General features: G+C 42.2%; 1 protein-coding gene across 6 annotated transcripts in view; it reads left to right on the forward strand.

Annotated features, from left to right (window-relative positions):
- Positions 1 to 21,167, forward strand: part of LOC134356311 (uncharacterized phosphotransferase YvkC-like) — a 233,257-nt gene that overhangs the window by 112,661 nt on the left and 99,429 nt on the right. For 5 of the 6 annotated variants that reach the window (XM_063067179.1, XM_063067180.1, XM_063067181.1 and 2 more), the window contains 4 exons: positions 1,128 to 1,245; positions 1,928 to 2,034; positions 3,374 to 3,445; positions 16,223 to 16,329. In XM_063067179.1, coding sequence (XP_062923249.1) covers positions 1,128 to 1,245; positions 1,928 to 2,034; positions 3,374 to 3,445; positions 16,223 to 16,329 — 404 coding nt within the window. The remainder of the gene's footprint in view (positions 1 to 1,127; positions 1,246 to 1,927; positions 2,035 to 3,373; positions 3,446 to 16,222; positions 16,330 to 21,167) is intronic. The other variant, XM_063067178.1, reaches the window with a different exon arrangement.

The raw sequence follows: 21,167 nt of genomic DNA on the forward strand, positions 1-21,167 counted from the left end.
ATGAGCGTAACAAGGCCATTCGGTCCCTACTCCAGCATTCAAGCAGTTTATTATCCCATTCAACCTCAATTTTCTGCCTTTGCTCCATGACCTTTGAAGCCCCAACTAGACAAGAATCTACTAACCTCGGCTTTAAATATATCCAATGATTTGGTCTCCTCAGCTTTTTGTGGGAATAAATTCTACAGCTTCACCAACCTCTGGCTAAAGGAATTCCTCCTCATCTCTGTTCTAAAGGGACGTCCTTTAATTCTGAGGCTGTGCCTTCTAGTCCCAGATTCTTCCAATATTGGAGACGTCCCCTCCATGTCCACTCTATCTGGGCCTTTCAGTGGTGAACTGGTGGAATTCTCCACCAAGTCTCTGAATATATTTAGGATGGAGACTCTTTTCTAAACAGCAAAGACAGAAGTATGTGAAAGAGGGAAAGAATATGGAACCAAGATTTAAGATTAGCAATGTACAGAATAGTGGAGCAGGCTTCAAAGGCGGAATAACCCATTCAGTTCCTACTTTGTTTTAAAGTATCACCAGCTTTTTCTGCTTTTTTCATATTTTTAGCATCTGAGGTGTGTTGATGTTTGATTACTAAAACATTACATCAGCAGAAAACAGCATTCCCTTCCTGATTTTTACTCTGGGGTTCCCATTCTCCTGCCAAAGCTAACTTAAACCCTCTCCAACAAAATTAACATAACCACCAAGGTAAGGAGGTGATGAAAAACTTTAAAAAAATATTAACTATCTCACAATTGTGTACATTTCTGGTTGCCACGCAGGAGGAAGGGTGTGTATTGCAGATGGTACAGGAGCTCACCAGGACCTTGCCTGGAATTTGGTGTTTTAATTATGAGGAGAGGGGCTGAGGGGAACCTGATGGACATAAATAAAACTGAGGATCATTGAAAAGGTAGGGAGTAGGAAACCTCCCTCCTTAGTAGACGAGTCCAAAACTTGAGGGCATAGTTTAGGTTAAGGATTAAGAGGTTTAAAAGGGAAGATAATGCTGTGTTAAATGCTGCCTGACTAAAACAGCCAGCCTAAGTCAGGCCTCAAGCCAACAATTAAATTTAAAATAGAGACACTTGTGAACAGATTTATGTTGTATCTTTCATATTTTCCTCTAGTCTGTGGTGAATGGTCTTGCAGACCCTGACACCATCACCCTCTTGTGCAGTACAAAAGGGCAATGTCACATCCTCAAGAAGGAAATTGGAACAAAGCAGAAGCAGATCCGACAAGCATGTAAGTGGTGGCAGCAAACCAGTGCCTGCTGGCTTTTAGAAGCCCTGAGGAATAAAACTAGTCCCTACAAACAGCTGAGTTTTTGTTGAGGCTGGATTTAAAATGCTAAACATTTCAAACCTCAACCCAAACCCACTTAGAAACGGCACAATTGCACTTTTCCAATTTAATAAAGACATACTGTACTCACGTCATATAAAAGTCTAATTTCTTGTACAACACACAAGCTCTGTCTGTAAATTTTACTCCGTCCATCTGTATAATCTCTGACAATAAGAAACTGATAAGCATTCAGCATGCCCTGATAGCAATCATTCATCATTTTTGCAATGAACTCCCAAACTGTTAGTCTCCCATGACTTTTCCAACTATCAGACTACGGACTCCTTTGTGATCACGTGCAGAACTCTCAACTGGATCTTGCCCCTGAACTATACTAAGGCACACTAAACCTCCTCTCTCTAGTTAACCACAGAACCTCTCCACAATCAGTTCTTCTCTGTCCCTCCCTAGCCCCAGTTCCCCCACAAGATCACTTCCAACCACCTCCCCCCTCCACAATTACTTCCAACTTTAGCCCTTCACTCCGAATTATTAAATAAAGGAAACCAGAGTCTGAATCCAAATTGATTAGAGAAAATGAGGCATATTCTCCACAACACTTAACAGAGCCTTTTAACAGTTTCAGGTGAAGGCGGAGTTATGATTGAAAACACTTCAGTTTCAGATGCTTCAGAATGCTGCATGACAGAGGATATGATTCTGAAATTAGGACAAGTGGCCTTTCAGGTTTGTACTGTTTCTTGCAGAATATTTAGAATTGGTGAATATAGAAACAGTGCGGCATGGGAACAGGCTGGCGACCTAACTAATCCCATCTGCCTGCACGTAGTCTGTATCTCTCCATTCCCCTACCTGTTTGTACATCTGTCTAAATGCCTCTTACATTACTGTCATATCTACTTCTGCCACCTCCCCTTCTATGCACCTGCCACTCTTGGTTATATAAAAAAAAACATGCCTTTTAACTATCCCCCCCCCCCCCCGAATCTGTGACCTCTTGTATTTCATATTTCCACCTGGGGAGAAAATCGCCGGCTATCTACCCTACTTGCCTCTCATTAATTCTATATAATTAATATTAATCAACTTGGTCTATTTATAAACAGTAATGTTATATGTATAGACAACCAGTTAATGGCAGCAACGATGTCCTGAACATATTTCTATATTGAGTGATTTGGGATTTGGGAATAAGAGTTCAAAGGTAAATACAGAACAAGGGTAGCATGGTGAGGCAGAATTTAATGCTGATGCGTCACGGCTTCTGGAATCCTGTTTTGTTTTTGACTTTGGGTGTTGTCTGGGTAGAGTTTGCACATCCTTGCTGTGTACTTCCTCTCATACCCCAAACTAGTTGGTTACTCAGCTGTAGGGCCATATCCCTTAATGTCAGTTAATGGCAAAAAGAAACAAAGGGTATGTGTGAGAGGGTTGTATATGGTTATACTGTATATATGTACTTTGATAAGAAATCTACTTTGAAAAGGGGTACAGTATAGGAATCAAGGAGAAGGGAATGGAACTGATAGCTTTGCAATCCTAACGATCAGTGTAGACATCTGTATGTGCCTCTGTGTTGATATGTTAGAAGTGAAATAATATCATTAGCACACAGGCTTCATTAAATATTAGTATATGTTTCAAGGAGGTGATTATGAAAGAGAATTTGACAAGCGAGACAGAAAGGTTTAGGAAGTTCACAAAAGTTAGGACTCAACAGGCTGTAGGCATGATGACAGTAGAGACAGACTCTTGACCAGGGACACAGAGATACTGGTACATTGTCAGAGTGGAGGGGTTGCCAGGGCTAGAGATGGGTATTGTCAGATAGAGGTTTTTATATCGACAACCAGGAGTGAGTACAGGACTGGTGTGTTCATAGAAACTTGTGCAAGCTGGAATATAGGCAGCAAGGCGTCAAAGGAACTGAAGTGCATGAAAGCTGTACAGTGGAGGCCAGACTGAGATAACATTGGAAATATCAAATCTATATTCACAAAGGCATACACACCAGAGTATGAGCAGATGTAAAGGCATGAACATTTTCTATGTCTTTGTACCCCAGGTGCAAAAATTCTACAGAGCTCCAAGGGATATTGAGTGGGCAATAGAAGACTCTCACATTTATTTACTGCAGGTAAGATGTTTTATTTTAAAATACTGCAAAAGACCAGCACACTTTGCATAATGCTTTACAAGAACCACCAATCTTACGATCACAGCAGGGGTTCAATTCCAGCTATTGTCGTAAAGAGTTTGCCTGTTCACCTTGTGACTGTGTGAGTTTCCTCCGGGCGCTCGAGTAATGTCCCACATTCCAAACATTACTAAATTATGGGCATGCTCTGCTGGCACCGGATGCGTGCCGACACGTGTGGGTGGCCCCAGCACGTCAACGGGCAGTTGATGGTTGAGACAAATGAAGGAGATGTCCTCCTTTTTCAAAGAAAGGGGCTTCCCTTTCTCCACCATCAATGCTGCCCTCAATCACATCTCTTCCATTTCACGCATGTCTGTTCTTACCCCATCCTCCCGCCACCCCACCAGGGATAGGGTTCCTCTTGTCCTCATCTACCACCCCACCACCCTCCGCGTTTAGTACATAATTCTTCAAATGCCCGCCATCTCCAATGGGATCCCTCCACCAAACATAGTTTTTCTCTGCTTCTCCCACCCCCACTTTCTGATTTCCATAGGGACTCCCGTTCCATTTGTTCCTCTCCACTGATCTCCCAGCTGGCACTTATCCTTGCAAGCGGAAGTACCACAGCTACCCTACACCTCCTCCCTTGCTACCATTCAGGGCCCCAAACAGTCCCTCCAGGTGAGGCAACACTTCACTTGTGAGTCTGTGAGTTCTTGGTGTAGTCTCCTGTGTATTGGTGAGACCTTTTGTAAATTGGGAGATCGTTTCGTTGGGTTCCCGCGCTCCGTCCGCCAGAACAAGCAGGGGTCTCCCAGTGGACACCATTTTAATTGGACTTTCCATCCCCATTCCGATATGTCAATCGATGGCCTCCTCTACTGTCACAATCAGGCTACACTCAGTTGGAGTACTAACACCTTATATTCAGTCTGGGTAGCGTCCAACCTGATGGCATGAACATTGATTTCTTGAACTTCCAGTAATGGCCCAGCTCCCCCCCCCCCCGCCCACCCTTCACCAATCCCCATCCCCTTTTTCCCTCCTTCATCTTATTTCCTTGCATTCCCATCATCTCCCTCTGGTGCTCCTTCTCCTTTCTTTTTTCCACGGCCTTCCGTTTTCTCCTGTTGGATTCCCCTCTCTTCGGCCCTGCATCTCTTTCACAAATCAAATTTACAGCTCTTTACTTCATTCCCCCACCCCCCAAGGTTTCACCCAGCGCCTTGTGTTTTTCTCTCTCCCCTCCCCCACCTTTAAAATCTACTCCTCGTCTTTTTTTCTCCAGTCCTGCCGGAGGGTCTCGGCCTGAAGCGTCAACCCTACTCTTTTCCATAGGTGCTGCCTGGCCTGCTGAGGTCCTCCAGCATTTTGTGTGTGTTGCTGGGATTTCCAGCCTCTACAGATTTTCACTTGTTTGTGACACATTTCTTTGTGTTTGGATGTTTCGATGCACATGTGACAAATAACCTCGAACCTCTTGTGCAAACTGAAAGGACTGAACTTCCCACCGCAGCCATCTGCACCTGGAGCACAGAGCAGTAACTTGAGAGTACAATGAGTCAGAATTTCCCATTACATTACCCGTACTCTTCAACAGGCCAACACTTACAGTGTAATGACATTGTGCAATCAAAACAACGCAGATCTACCTTGATAATTAAGTCTTACTTCATTGACAGTAATCCTTAAAATCACCTGCCGACAGATGATTTTAAACTGCTACTGTATTTGAAAGAGAAATTGTTTCAAGAATTTTGATCCCCAGGCTTGTTGGTATTTTAGTCAGAGGAAGATATTTGTTATTATACTTCGCAAACAACAGGAATTCTGCAGATGCTGGAAATTCAAGCAACACACATCAAAGTTGGTGAACGCAGCAGGCCAGGCAGCATCTCTAGGAAGAGGTACAGTCGACGTTTCAGAATGGCAGGCGGTGACTAGTGGGGTACCGCAAGGCTCAGTGCTGGGACCCCAGTTGTTTACAATATATATTAATGACTTGGATGAGGGAATTAAATGCAGCATCTCCAAGTTTGCGGATGACACGAAGCTGGGTGGCAGTGTTAGCAGTGAGGAGGATGCTAAGAGGATGCAGAGTGACTTGGATAGGTTGGGTGAGTGGGCAAATTCATGGCAGATGCAATTTAATGTGGATAAATGTGAAGTTGTCCACTTTGGTGGCAGAAATAGGAAAACAGATTATTATCTGAATGGTGGCCGATTAGGAAAAGGGGAGGTGCAACGAGACCTGGGTGTCATTATACACCAGTCATTGAAAGTGGGCATGCAGGTACAGCAGGCGGTGAAAAAGGTGAATGGTATGCTGGCATTCATAGCAAGAGGATTCGAGTACAAGAGCAGGGAGGTACTACTGCAGTTGTACAAGGCCTTGGTGAGACCACACCTGGAGTATTGTGTGCAGTTTTGGTCCCCTAATCTGAGGAAAGACATCCTTGCCATAGAGGGAGTACAAAGAAGGTTCACCAGATTGATTCCTGGGATGGCAGGACTTTCATATGAAGAAAGACTGGATGAACTGGACTTGTACTCGTTGGAATTTAGAAGATTGAGGGGGGATCTGATTGAAACGTATAAAACCCTAAAGGGATTGGACAGGCTAGATGCAGGAAGATTGTTCCCGATGTTGGGGAAGTCCAGAACGAGGGGCCACAGTTTGAGGATAGAGGTGAAGCCTTTTAGGACCGAGATTAGGAAAAACTTCTTCACACAGAGAGTGGTGAATCTGTGGAATTCTCTGCCACAGGAAACAGTTGAGGCCAGTTCATTGGCTATATTTAAGAGGGAGTTAGATATGGCCCTTGTGGCTAGGGGGATCAGAGGGTATGGAGGGAAGGCTGGGGCGGGGTTCTGAGTTGGATGATCAGCCATGATCATAATAAATGGCGGTGCAGGCTCGGAGGGCCGAATGGCCTACTCCTGCACCTATTTTTTTTCTATGTTTCAGGCCGAGACCCTTCGTTTAGTCCTGACCACAGCACATCCTCGGACGGTATTGGTTGTTAACACAAAACCACACATTTTATTGCATGCTTTGTACATGTGACAAATAAAACTAATTTTCTATAAATAGAGACATGGTGCGTAGATTAATATCAAATGTTCCACTTATTTTATTCTGTTTCTACCAAATTTAATCTATTTTGAATTAAGACTTCAGTATCTTAAGACCACAAGACATAGTAGCCACTCTGCTCATCAGCTTTGATCTGCCATTTCATCGTGGCTGATTTGTTATCCCTCTCAACCCCACTCTCCCTCCTTCTCTCTGTAACCTTTCGCACCCTGACTAGTTAGGAACATGCCAACTTCTATTTAAATGTACTCAATGACCTGGTCTCCACAGCCATCCATGGCATTGAATCCCATCGATTCACCACTCTCTGGCAAAAGAAATTCTTTCTCATCTCTGTCTTAAAAGGATGTCCATCTATTCTGAGGCTGTGCTCTCTGGTCTTAGACCCACCAACTATAGGAAATATCTGCTCCACGCCCACACTGCTTAGGCCTTTCAACATTCCATTGTTTTCAACGAGACGACCCCTCCCACCCCCATTCTTCCAAACACCAGCAAGTACAGGTCCAGAGCCATAAAACGCTCCAAATACATTAACCCTTTCACTCCCAGAAACATTAGCGTGAATCTCCTCTGGACACTCTGCAATACCAGCACAACCTTTCTTAAATAAGGAGCCCCAATCTGTTCACTGTACTCCCAGTGTGACCAATGTCTTATGAAGTTTCAGCATTACGTCTCTGCTCTTATATTCTAGCCCTTCTGAAATGAATGCTAACATTGCATTTGCCTTCCTCACCACTGATTCAGTCTACAAGTTAACCGTTAGGGAATCCTGCACAAGAACGCTGAAGTCCCTTTGCACCTCTGATTTTTGAATTTTCTCTATGATTAGAAAATAGTCTGCACCTTTATTCCTTCTACCAAAGTACATGAACATAAACTTCCCTGCGCTATATTCAATCTGCCACTTCTTTGTCCATTCATCCAATGTGTCCAAGATCTTCTGCAGATTCCCTGCTTCCTCAACACTACTTGCTCCTCCTTTATCTTTGTATCATCTGCAAACTTGGCCACAAGTCCAAATCATTGACATGTAGCGTGAAAAGAAGCAGTCCCAAAACCAAACCATGCCAAACACCACTCGTCACTGGCAGCCACCCAGAATATCTTCCCTTTATTCCAATTCTTTGCCTCCTACCAATCAGCCAATCTTCTATCTGTGTTAGTATTTTTCCTCTTATATTGTTAAGAAGTCTCATGTGCGGCCTTCTGAAAATCCAAGTAAACAACACCCACTGACTCTCCTTTGTCTATCCTGCCTGGTACTTCCTCAAAGTATTCCAGTAGATTTGTCAGGCAAGATTTTCACTCATAGAAACCATGCTGACTTTGGCCTATTTTATTATGTGCGTCTAAGTCATCCAAGACCTCATCCTCAATAATGGACTCCAACATCATCAGCATCACTGACATCAGGTTAATTGGCCTATAATTTCCTTTCTTCTGCCCTCTTCTTAAAGAATGGTGTGACATTTGCAGTTTTCCAGACCTCCAGAACTATAAAAGATCAAGTGATTCTTGAAAGATCTCTACTAATGCCTCAGCAATTTCTTCAGCTGCCTCTTTCTGAACCCTGGGGTGTAGTTCATTTCAGACCTTTCAGATTTTCAAGCACCTTCTCTTTAGTTATAGCGGCTACACTCACTTCTGGCTCCCCCGCCCCCCCCCCACCGTCATACTCAAATTTCTGGTATACTGCTAATGTCTTCCACAATGAATACTTATTATGCTCGTCCACCATTTCTTTGATACCTATTACTACCTCACCAGTGTAATTTTCTAATGATTCAATATCCACTCCTGCCTCTGTTTTACCCTTTATATATCTGGGGAAAAAAAACTTTTGCTATCGTCTTTGATATTTTTGGCTTTCTTGCCTTCATATTTCATCTTTCCTCTCCTTATGGCTTATTTAGTTGCATTCTGCTGATTTTTTTTAAAAGCTTTCCAATCCTCTAACTTCCTACTAATTTTTCCTATGTTATATGCCGTCTCTTTTGCTTTTATGCTGTATTTGACTTCCCTTGTCGCGCATGGTTACCTCATTCTCCCTTTAGAATACTTTATCTTTGTGATGTATCTGACCTGCACCTTCCTTACTGGAGTAAAGATGTTTTGGCTTTGGAGGTGGTGCTGGTGGTGGATCACAAAGTTGGATCTGGAGATGAAGGGGTTAGCCTATAAGGAATGATTGAGTTGTCCGGGCCAATACTTGCTGAAATTCTGAAGGAAAAAAGCGATCTTATCGAAACACATAAAATTATGAATGGGGTTGATGCCCCACCTCCCCCTCGTACCCCATCCGTTATTTATTTATATACACACATTCTTTCTCTCTCTCTCTCTCTCTCTCTCTCTCTCTCTCCTTTTTCTCCCTCTGTCCCTCTCACTATACCCCTTGCCCATCCTCTGGGTTTTCCCCCCCTCCCCCTTTTCCTTTTCCCTGGGCCTCCTGTCCCATGATCCTCTCATATCCCTTTTGCCAATCACCTGTCCAGCTCTTGGCTCCATCCCTCCCCCTCCTGTCTTCTCCCATCATTTTGGATCTCCCCCTCCCCCTCTCACTTTCAAATCTCTTACTCACTCTTCCTTCAGTTAGTCCTGACGGAGGGTCTTGGCCTGAAACGTCGACTGTACCTCTTCCTAGAGATGCTGCCTGGCCTGCTGCGTTCACCAGCAACTTTGACCACCCTCATTAACAAGGCACTTTCACCCGCAGAACTGCTGCTCACTGAATTTTTTTTTGTTTTTCCACCATTCTCTTTTAATTCTGAAGACTGTTTTGATACTCTTAACACACCCTGTCTGACACCGGCAATTAAAGTCACTTAGATCACATTTTTTCCCTATTCTGATATTTGGTCTGAACAGCAACTGAACCTCGGGACCATGTCTGCAAGCTTTTATGCACTGAGTTGCTGCCACATGATTGGCTAATTAGATATTTGCATTAATGAGCAAGTATGCCCCCAAAAAAATAGCCATTGAGTGTTGACTTAGGATGGAGATGAGGAGAAACTTTTTTTTTCTCCCCCCAGAGAATAGTGTATCTGTAGATTTCTTCTGCCTGGGAAGCAATAGAGGCTACCTCATTTAAATATATTTAAGACACACTGTGACAGATTTTTGCATCGCGGGGGAATTAAGGAGAAAAGGCAGGTATGTGGAGCTGAGTCCATAACCAGATTAGCCATGATCTTATTGAGTGCTGGTGTAGGCTTGATGGGCCAGATGGCCTACTCCTGCTCGCATTTCTTATATCCTTATGAACCCTTGTGCTGAAGGTTTGAATTGAGTTGAAAACAACATTGAGATGGAATAACAGAATAATGGAATAAATTGCATGTTTGATTGGATGTAAAAGTTTCCTATTTAGAATTCCAAATGATACACTATCACATCTGTGTTTCTGTAACATATAATAACAACTTCCACTATGACCAGCCAAACCTCTTGAGAATAAAATACTTAAACTTTACAAAAGTTACAGCATCATGAAACATGAATAATCTGTGGGCTTAAAGATGATGATAGTTCACAAGGCGCAAAAAAGATATGTCCCACAGGAGGAAAAGTTCTTAAGTGGTAGGAGTAGGCAACTGTGGCTCACAAGGCAAGTTAAGGACTGCATAAAAGCCAAGGAAAGGGCATATAAATAGCAAAAGTGAGTGGGAAGTTGGATGATTGGGAAGCTTTTAAAATCCAACAAAAAGCAGATTTTTAAAAAGCCATACGAAGGGAAAAGATGAAATACGAGGGCAGACTAGCCAATAATATAAAGCAGGATATCATAAGTTTTTTTTTCCAATTATGTAAAGAGTAAAAGGAAGGTGAGAGTTGATATGGGACCGCTGGAAAATGATGCTGGAGAGGTAGTAATGGGGGACAAAGAATGGCAGATGAATTTAATAAGTACTTTGCATCTGTCTTCACTGTGGAAGACACTAGAATCCTAAGAACTAAGTACAGGAGCAGAATTGAGAGCATTCTGACTGGCTGCATCACTGCCTGCTATGGGAACTGTATCTCCCTTAATCGCAGGATTCTGCAGAGAGTGGTGCGGACAGCCTAGCACATCTGTAGTTGTGAACTTCCCATGATTTAGGAGATTTACAAAGACAGGTGTGTAAAAAGGGCTTGTAGGATCACTGGGGACCTGAGTCACCCCAACCACAATCTATTCCAGCTGCTACCATCCGGGAAATAGTACTGCAGCATAAATGTCAGGAGCAACAGGCTCCAGACAGCTTCTTTCACCAGGTCATTAGACTGATTAACGCTGATTTGAGTGTATTCTATGTTACATTCACTGTTATATTTATTATAAATTGCTATGATTGCACATTAAACATTTAGATGGAGACATAACGTAAAGATTTTTACTCCACATGTATGTGAAGGATGTAAGAAATGAAGTCAATTCAATAGCTGTGTGCCAAAGGTCCGTGAGTGTCAGGGAGCTGGAGTGAGGCCCATTGCTATTACAAAGGAAAAATTGCTGGGCAAACTCAAGGGTCTTAAAGTGGATAAGTCACCTGGACCAGGTGGACTGCAACCCAGAGTCCTGAGAGAGGTTGCTGAAGAGATAGTGGATGCATTGGTCATGATCATTCAAGAAACACTTCATTCTGGCATGATACTGGAAGACTGCAAATATCATTCCACTCTTTAAGAAGGGAGGAAGACAAAAGAAAGAAAATTATAGGCCAATTATTCTAACCTCTGTGGTTGGGAAAGAGTTGGGAGTCTATTGTTAAGGATGCAGTTTTGGGGTACTTGGAGACTAATGATAAAGTAAGTCAAAGTCAGCATAGTTTCTGTAAAGGGAAATCTTACCTGACAAATCTGTTACAGTTCTTTGAGGAAATAACAAGTAGGGTGGACAAAGGAGAGGCAGTGGATGTCATTTACTTTGGTTTTCAGAAGGCATTTGATAAAGAGCAACACATTAGGCTACTTAAGATAAAATCCTATGATGTTACAGGAGAGATACTGGCATGGATAGAGGAATGGCTGTCAGGCAGGAGGCAGCAAGTGGGAATAAAGGGGGCCTTTTCTGATTGGCTGCCGGTGACTAGTGGTGTTCCTCAGGGGTCAGTATTGGGACTGCTACTTTTCACATTGTTTGTCAATGATCTGGATAATGGAACTAATGGCTTTGAGGCAAAGTTTGCGGCTGATACAAAGATATGTGGAGGTGTAGGTAGTGCTGAGGAAGCAATGTGATTGCAGGACTTGGACAAATTGGAAGAATGGACAAAAAAATGGCAGAGGGAATACAGTGTTGGGAAATATATGATAATGCAATTTGGTAAATGAAGCAATAGTGTGAACTATTATCTGAATGGGCAGAAGGTTCAAACATCAGAGGCACAGAGGGACTTCAAAGACTTAATGCAAGACTCCCAGAAGGTTCATTTACAGGTTGAGTCTGTGGTAAGGAGGCAAATGCATATTGGTATTTATTTCAAGGGGAGCAGAATGTAAAAGAAAGAAGATAATGCTGAGGCTCTATAAAATACTAGTCAGGCCGCACTTGGAGTATTGCTAACAGTTTTGGGCCCGTATCTCAGAAAGGACATGTTGTCATTGGAGAGAGTCCAGAGGAGGTTCATGAGGATGATTCTGGGAATGAAGGGTTAACATATGAGGAGCATTTTGGCAGCTTTTGGTCTGTGGTCACTGGAATTCAGAAGTGTGCGGGGGAATCTCATTGAAACCTACCACATTTTGAAAGGACTAGATAGGGTGGCTATGGAGAAGATATTTCCTTTGGTGGGGGTATCCAGAACTAGAGGGTACCATCTCAAAATTTGGAGGGGGGGAATGATCTTTTAGAATAGAGGTAAGGACAAATTTTTTTTAGCAAGTGAGAAGTGAATCTGAGGAATTCTATGTGCTCTGCCACGGACTGCAGTGGAGGCCAAGTCCGTGCGTATGTTTAAGGTGGAAATTGATAGTTTCCTGATTGGTCAAGGCATCAAAGGACATGGAGAGAAGGCAGGTGTATGGGATTGAATGGGATCTGGGATCAGCCTTGATGGAATGGCAGAGCAGACTCGATGGGCTGAGTGGCCTTGTCTGTCTGTTTAATGTTGTTCTGATGAGGCATCTAAGCCTGAAAAGTTGACTGTTTTTCTTTTGCTCTCCGTAGATGCCACCTGACTTGGTGAGTTCCTCCAGTATTTTCTGTGTGTTACTCTGCATTTCGAACATCTGCAGAATCTCTTATCTTGAGGACTTCAAGTCACTATTCGCTTTCATAGCGTGAAAGTTTGTAATTAACCATAGTAAGAGCTGAGTTGCAGAAGAAGAGAAGACAACACTAGCAGCATTTCTTTTTCTGAGTACAGAAACATCTCTATAATGGGAGGGGGAGGGAGGGAACGTTGATTCAGACCATGAGAGGCCTATGTCGGGCATTTTCATGCCTTACGAGGCACAGATTGGAAGTCTGTGTGGGTCGCCACTCCTCGCATAGACACTAGAGCAATGTGTGATTAAGTGCCTTGCTCAAGCTGCCACAGCTGAGGCTCAAACTAGCAACCTTCAGATCACTTAACACACTTGGCCACGTGTCCAACACAGTGTTATAGAAGGGAGCCAGTACAGAATGTCAGTGCCGCTCCCCACTGATTACACTGGGACAAGTGTGGAATCTCTTCCCTTTATACAACAAACAGATGATGAAGCTTCCTGGAATTAAAACATTGCTGAGATAGAGGGTTTGGGTGAAAATATTTCAAATAAAGCCAAACACAAACTCAAAAATCAATGCTGTTGGAAAATAAAAATCAAACAAAGAAACTACAGATGGTGGAAATCTGAAATGAAGCCAGAAAATGCTGGAAACCATGAGCAGTTCCAGCAACATCCAGGAAAATAGAAAGAATCAAGATGTTAAGCTGAAGACCCATCATCAAAAGTGGGAGAGAGAGTGAAACAAGTTATTTTTAGGTAGCAGAAATGGTGGGGAGAAGATTGATTGAGACTAGATGGCAGGTAAGCAGTGGCTAGATTAGCAACAGATTATACAAAGTTTATCTAATGGTAAAGCTTTGAAGATAACCAGCAGCTTAGAGTATATTAGGGACAAAAAAAAGCAAAAATGATGGGCATAACTTGCCACTTCTGATATAGACTAAAATACGTTAGCTAAGGTTGGAAAGTTCAGTATTGAATCCAATAGGATACAGTCTACACAGATAGAAGATGAGCTGCTGTTCCTATTGCTTGTATTTGGCCTTGCAACACTACAGGAAGCCACTTCAAGGTTAGACTAGGAGTGGGATAATTAATTAAATACTTGCCACTTTAATTCATTATTCCACCCCAACTGTTGTTAATGTGTGGCCAAATACTAGTGCAAGTTTGGCATATTTACAAATGCTCTGTGTGGGATAATCAAAGGTCCATTTCTCAAGTTAATATATTTAAAAAAAGCTGCAACACACACAAAGCATTGGAGGAACTCAACAAGTCAGACACATCTATCTTTATTTATCATGTGCCTTGTCGTATGCCATGAGTGATCTCAGAAAACTTCTCTACAGAAGTTGTTTTGCCATTGCTTTCTAGTGGGCGGTGTCTTTACAAGATGGGAGAATCAGGATCAGGTTTAATATCACTGACATACGTTGTCAAATTTGTTACTTTTGCAGCAGCAATATATTGAAATATATAATACAAACTGAATTTCAGTAAGTACATGCATATGATAGTTAAATCAGTAGTGCAAAAAAGTAGTGAGGTTGTGTTCATGGTTTCATTGTACATTCAGAAATCTGATGGCAGAGAAGAAGAAGCTAATACCGAATTGTTGAGTGTGTGCCCCACAGGCTCCTGTGCCACCTCATTGATGGATGTCGCCTTTTTGAGGCATCACTCCTTGAAGATGTCCTAGATGCTATGGAGGCTGGTACCTATGATGGAGCTGACTGAGTTCACAACTTTCTGCAGCTTCTTTCGATACTGTGCATTAGTCCTTCCTGCACACCACCTCCGCCCCCCATAACGGATAGTGAGGCAGCTAGTCAGAATGCTTTCCATGGTTCATCTACAAATACCAAATCTACACAAATTCCTCATGAAAATTAGCTGCTTCTCTGCCTTTTTTTGTAACCGCATTGATACATTGGGCCCTCAAAGATATTGACACTCAGGAACTTGAAATTGCTCACTCTTTCCACTTCTGACCTCCCTATGAGGACTGGTGTGTGTTCCCTTCCCTTACCCTTCCTGAAGTTCAAAATCAGTTCTTTAGCCTTACTGACATTGAGTACAAGGTTGTTGCTGTGACACCCTCAACTAGCTGATCTATCTTACTCAAGTACGCTTTTTGGTCAATATCTGAAATTCTGCCAACAATAGTTGTGTCGTCAGCAAATCTGTAGATGGCATTTGACCTCAGCCATTATCAATACTCTTTAATTGTCTCCCTGATGTCAGTGGTCACATAATCAGAACTTGCGATATGCACCACCTGCTCCCATGGCTTCACATGACCTTGACCGGGGGAGTGGGGCTGGGGGGCTAAGTAGGTGCTACACCTTGCCTAAGTGTGGTCTGCAAGCTAGCGGAGGGAAGGAGTGCCTTTCACCTCCTCTGGCAGGGATATTTCCCACCCCGCTACCCTGAGCAGAATCTATTGAGAGAGATAAACAATGTTTCAGACTAAGATCTTTCCTCAGTGTCCTGATAATTTGAAAACTATTAACTAAAATCATAATGAATTAAAAAAATAATTTGCTTGGTTTATCCTGTCATTTATTTTTTTCCCAAAGTGCCTTGCTTCACTTTATTCTTTTTAGTTCCATTTGTCCTTGTCTGCCTATTTATCTAGTCCAGGTCTTGGTCCGTGGTGTAAAAAATGTTGGGAACCTTGATCTATCTGTGTCTTCACCCAAACTTCAACAGTCCTATAAATAATTCATTATTTACCATATTCCACTTTATCCTGGGTACTCACTACTAACCCATTAACATAAATCAAAGATTGTAGTGGGCCCAGCACACACTCCGGATAACAGTAATGAAAAACAACTGTTAACTGGTCAGAGAGTAATGCAGCACGGAAGCAGGCCATTCTGCCCGACTCATCCATGCTGACCAAGATATCCATCTTTGCCAGTCCCATTAGCCTCATTTGGACTATAAACCTTTCCTATTTGTGCGCCTGCTTAAATGTTGTTGACGTAAACAGCACTTGCTGTTTACTTTTTGCCTTTTGAGGCGATTTCAAATGGCGCAGTTTTATTAAGTTTACACTGACCTTTGAACGTGAGGACTGATATTCCACAAGTTAAACTGGGAGATCTAAGTGAGAACCTGAACCGAGAATGTATTATAAACACAAGAAAAATGTGCGGATGCTGGAAATCAAAATAACACCCACAAAATGCTGGAGGAACTTGGCAGGCCAGGCAGCATCAATGGAAAAGACTAAAGAGTTAATGTTTTGGGCCAAGACCCTTCATCAGGACTGTATTATTGTATGTATTATATTCAATAATAACGATATATTATATTCTTATACATTATTATACTTGTACCCTTGAATTGAAATCCTATTACATGCATGCTGATATAACAGACAAATAAATCTTATTTTCTAAGATTACGTATCTAATTCCATTAAGCAACATATTCATGGTCATTGTTTAACTTTTCAGGCCAGACCAATCACATCTTTTAACTCTGTGTCGGAGTTTGAGTTGATGCACGAGTTTGACTCTGCCATGGCTACTGACTATGCATGGATGACAACTGCAAACGTAGGGTAAGCAGCTTACCACCAGTTTCCTTTCTTGAAAAGTTGTTGAAGTTTTTATGTAAATTACCGTATTTGCTCTATTTGACCAGTTTGGCATGATGGGTAATCATTTCACATCTACAATCATACTTAAGTATTTATCCTTCAATGGATTTCACTGCCTTCTTGTAAACTACACCCAGTAATTGTGTTGTAAGTCATTTCAGAGATATGAGTTGTCATTTGCCATCAGCTGTTGAGAGTCAATCAAAATTGTACTCAATTTCTAGTTTCCAATTCAATACGAATCAAATAGTTTAACACAAACAACCAAAACTTTGCCCACTTTTGATTTTGTTTATGACATTGCACCTGGCCAGATCTTTGCTTGACATACATTTTTAAAGTTGTCTTTGAAGTTCACATTAGCATTTCTCAACACAATTGAGAGCTTCAGATAATTTGATCTAGGTAGGGATTCAATGAGTCTGTGGGCATCTCAGACTGAACCAGAGAGACAACAAACCCAGAGACCTCGGAAAGATGTGTCGAGTTGGGTACTACCAACCTCACAGCTTTCAGGATTCATGCCAGTGAAATAGAAAATCTAACACACAGATCTTGGTGATAAAAGTTTATTTTACTTGAAATCTATAATGAATAATAAATAATCCAAAACCTTTCTTGTAGGGTTGTTCACCGAGCCAGGAGGTTAGGTTTCAAATGTTTCGTCACCAGGCGAGGGGATATCATCAGTGCACAATTGTGTTTTGTCTCTCCCCAGTGCTCTCACTTATATTGGTTCGACTCTTTGTTCTGATAGGTTGGCTGTCATGCTGGCCGCCAGTTTCCGCTGTGTTCTGATCACTGATAGCTGAGTAATCCCTGCTGGCCTGTATCCCTCGTTATCATTTGTAGGAGTGTTGGTTCCTCGGGTGTCTGCAGCTCGCCACTTGGCCCCCAGTCCCGCAGATGCAAAGGTTTGTAAGTTGCACCCAGTTCAGTTGACACGGGCACCCGAAGAATCAATGCTGGCAATGACCGATAACCAGGAATATGGCCTCTGCTTCTCCATTGTGTTCACTACTCCCTGAGGGAAGAGATTTCTCCTCCTCTTGGGTCAGTATATGGCTCACAATATGTGTGCCAGACATTAAGAAAACAACCTGAAAAATGTATTTGCTCAATTTTAAGCTGGAGCCTTAAGACCAATTTTCTGCGTCAAATCTATACCGTAGGTACGGCGCAGCTGCGTACCCTACGCCGTAGCCACGCACCCTACGCCGTAGCCTGACGCGCACCTCCCCAAAAATGTAACTACGCGTCGCGGCGATGCAGACCGCAACAACTGTGATTGGTCCGCTTGGTAGCATCGCATTTCCTCCTACGCTGCAATAGCTTCCCATTGGGCGACTGAAGGGCAGGGAAGGAACTCTGGCTGCAATGCTTTCCATAAAGGTTTACAGACCTCCAAAATTATGGAGGACACTGTGCTTGACACCAGTTTGTAGCCAGCTGCTACAGCCTGTTGACTTTGACCCGAAGCTAAAACTCAAATGGTGATTGCCAATCTCTGAGTATACTGCGCATACCCTGATGCGAAATAAATGGTTGGAGACAATGAACCAAATCGTCAAATCTACCTGCTGACATACGAAAATATTTGAAATGCAGTTCCTCATCCATGTCTCTCAGTGACTGGACAAGCACAGAAAATTCACCTTCCTTCAGTTTCAGTCGCCATTGTTTGAAGTTTGAGTTTCTTTGTGTTGAGTTTCAACATGAAGAAACTCAACACAGTGGCATAGAAACCCCACCACCAACTAGTGTTTTGGTGGTGAATTGCAGAGCGACGCAGACACACCAACGTACAGGTATAAATGCTCACAACGACGTACGCCACTTGTGTAGGCTACTACGCAGAAGTATAAATCAGCCTTTATTGTGTCACAATCCGGAGTGTTGGCCTTCAGATATCTAAAAAGATATCATAAAAATAACACATTTTTGAAAATATATTTCCCATTGCAATGTGATCAGCACATTAATGCATTGCCATTGTGTAGTGATGTGGGGACTGTAGAGCTTTTGGACTGGTGACATTAATTCTAGACTCTCTCAGGCAGATTTAAATAATGAATAAGATTGCTACCCTAAATAGCTTGCCAAAATAAAAGCAAAACAATAAGGCCAAAGCTAGTGGCAAGATAGAGGATTGGGAAGCTTTTAAAAACTTGTAGAAAGAAATGAAAAAGGTCATTAGGAAGGAAAAGATGTATTATGAAAGGAAGCTGGTGACTAATATCAAAGAAGATACTAAAAGCTTTTTTAAGTATATAAACAGTAAAAGAGAGTTGAGGGTAGTACCGGATGACTGGAAAATTGCAAATGTTACTCCACTATTTAAGAAGGGTGGGAGGTAGCAGAAAGGAAATTATAGATATGTTAGCCTAATGTTAGTGGTTGGAAAGTTGTTGGAATCAATAGCTAGGGATGAGATTACGGAGTACCTGGAGGCATGTGACAAGATGGGCCAAAACCAGCATGCTTTCTTGAAAGGAAAATACTGCCAGACTAACCTACTACAATTTTTTGAGGAAATTACAAGCAGCGTAGACAAAGGAGATGCAGTGGATCTGGTGTACTTGGATTTTCAGAAGGCCTTTGACAAGGTGCTGGACAGGAGGCTGCTTAACAAGATAAGAGCCCATGGAATTACAGGGAAGTTACTAGCATGGGTGGAGTATCGGTTGATCAGCAGAAAGTAGAGAGTGGGAATAAAGGGATCTTATTCTGGCTGACTGGTTACCAGTGGAGTTCCACAGAGGTCGGTGTTGGGAGTGCTGCTTTTTACGATGTATGTCAATGATCTGGACTTTGGGATTAGTGGATTTGTAGCTAAATTTGCCAATGATACAAAGATAGGTGGAGGAGTGGGTAGTTTTGAGGAAACAGAGAGCCTGCAGAGAGACTTAGATAGTTTAGGGAATGGGCAAACCAGTGGCAAATGAAATAAAATGTTGGAAAGTGTATGGTCATGCACTTTGGTGGAAGAAATAAATGGGCAGAATATTATTTAGATGGAGAGAGAATTCAAAATGCAGAGGTGCAAAGGGACTTGTGAGCCCTTGTGCAGGATACCCTAAAGGTTAACCTCCAGGTTGAGTCAGTGGTGAAGAAGGCGAATGCAATGTTGGCATCCATTTCTAGAGGTATAAAGTATAAGAGCAGGGATGTAATGTTGAGGCTCTATAAGGCACTCGTGAGACCACACTTGGAATATTGTGTGCAGTTTTGTGCTCCCTATGTTAGAAAGGATATACTGATATTGGAGGGGGTTCAGAGAAGAGTCACAAGAATGATTCCAGGAATGAAAGGGTTACCGTATGAGGAATATCCGGCAGCTCTTGGGCTGTATTCCCTGGAGTTCAGGAGAATGAGGGGGGATCTCATAGAAACATTCCAAATGTTAAAAGGCCTGAATAGATTAGATACGGCAAAGTTATTTCCCATGGTAAGGAGTCAAGGACAAGAGGGCAAGACACCCAGTTAGAACAGAAATGCAGAGAAATTACTTTATTCAGAGGGTGATAAATCTGAGGAATTTGTTGCCACGAGCGGCTGTGGAGGCCAAGTCACTGGGTGCATTTAAGGCAGAGATAGATAGGTTCTTGATTACAATCAGAAACAGGTTTATTATCCCCAGCATGTGACGTGAAATTTATTTACTTAGCAGCAGCGGTTCAATGTAATACATAATCTAGCAGAGAAAAAGCAGTAATAATAAATAAAATAAAAATAATAATAAATAAACAAGTAAATCAATTACAGTATACGTATGTTGAATAGATTTTTAAAAAAGTGAAAAAACAAATACTGTAAATTTAAATTTAAAAAATTGGGGTAGTGTTCAAAGATTCAATGTCCATTTATGAATCGGATGGCAGAGGGGAAGAAGCTGTCCCTGAATTGCTGAGTGTGTGCCTTCAGGCTTCTGTATCTCCTACCTGATGGTAGCAGTAAGAAAAGGGCACGCCCTGGTGCAGGAGGTTCTTAATAATGGACACTGCCTTTCCGAGACACTGCTCCCTGAAGATGTCCTGGGTACTTTGTAGGATAATACCCAAGATGGAGCTGACTAGATTTACAACCTTCTGCAGCTCCTTTCAGTCCTGTGCAGTATCCCCTCCATACCAGACAGTGATGCAGCCTGTCAGAATGCTCTCCAAGGCATCAAAGGGTATGGGGAGAAAGCAGGGGAGTTGGGATGACTGGAAGAATTGGATCAGCCATGATTGAATGGTGGAGCAGACTCAATGGGCCAAATGGCCCGTTTCTGCTCCTATATCTTATGTGCTAACCACATATACATTTCAGAATCAGTACATTGGCTCTGAATTTCTTTGTGAAGACTTAGAAGTATGAAAGGTGTGATAGTTGTTTTGTTCACAGTTGTACAACTGCCACAATATGTACATATTATTTTATTGCTCTCGGCCTTTCCTGTCAACTTATTGAATAAAAAACTAAAATCAAACATCAAAAATATAGCTTTATGAAACTTTTCACTGCATCAAATTCTGTGCTGCTGGCTATTAATATTTAGGGTAGAAGTACCCCTCACATGGCACGTCAGTACTTCCCGAGCAGAGACATAAACTGAATAAATTATTTAGTTCTGACACCAAACTTAGTTTACTTCCAGAATAAAGTAAAACCTCATTCTTGGTTTCAGAATTTACAAATATTTTTCTAATTGTTAGGAATCATCATAGCACACTTAATAACTTGGAATAAAACTATTCTAACTATCTGCTCCCTTTTGAATTTTGTGATTAAATATCCCTCCACTACAATTCCAGTGG

The sequence above is a fragment of the Mobula hypostoma genome, chromosome 14 (assembly GCF_963921235.1).
Source record: "Mobula hypostoma chromosome 14, sMobHyp1.1, whole genome shotgun sequence".
In the NCBI taxonomy this organism is placed as follows: Eukaryota; Metazoa; Chordata; class Chondrichthyes; order Myliobatiformes; family Myliobatidae; genus Mobula; species Mobula hypostoma.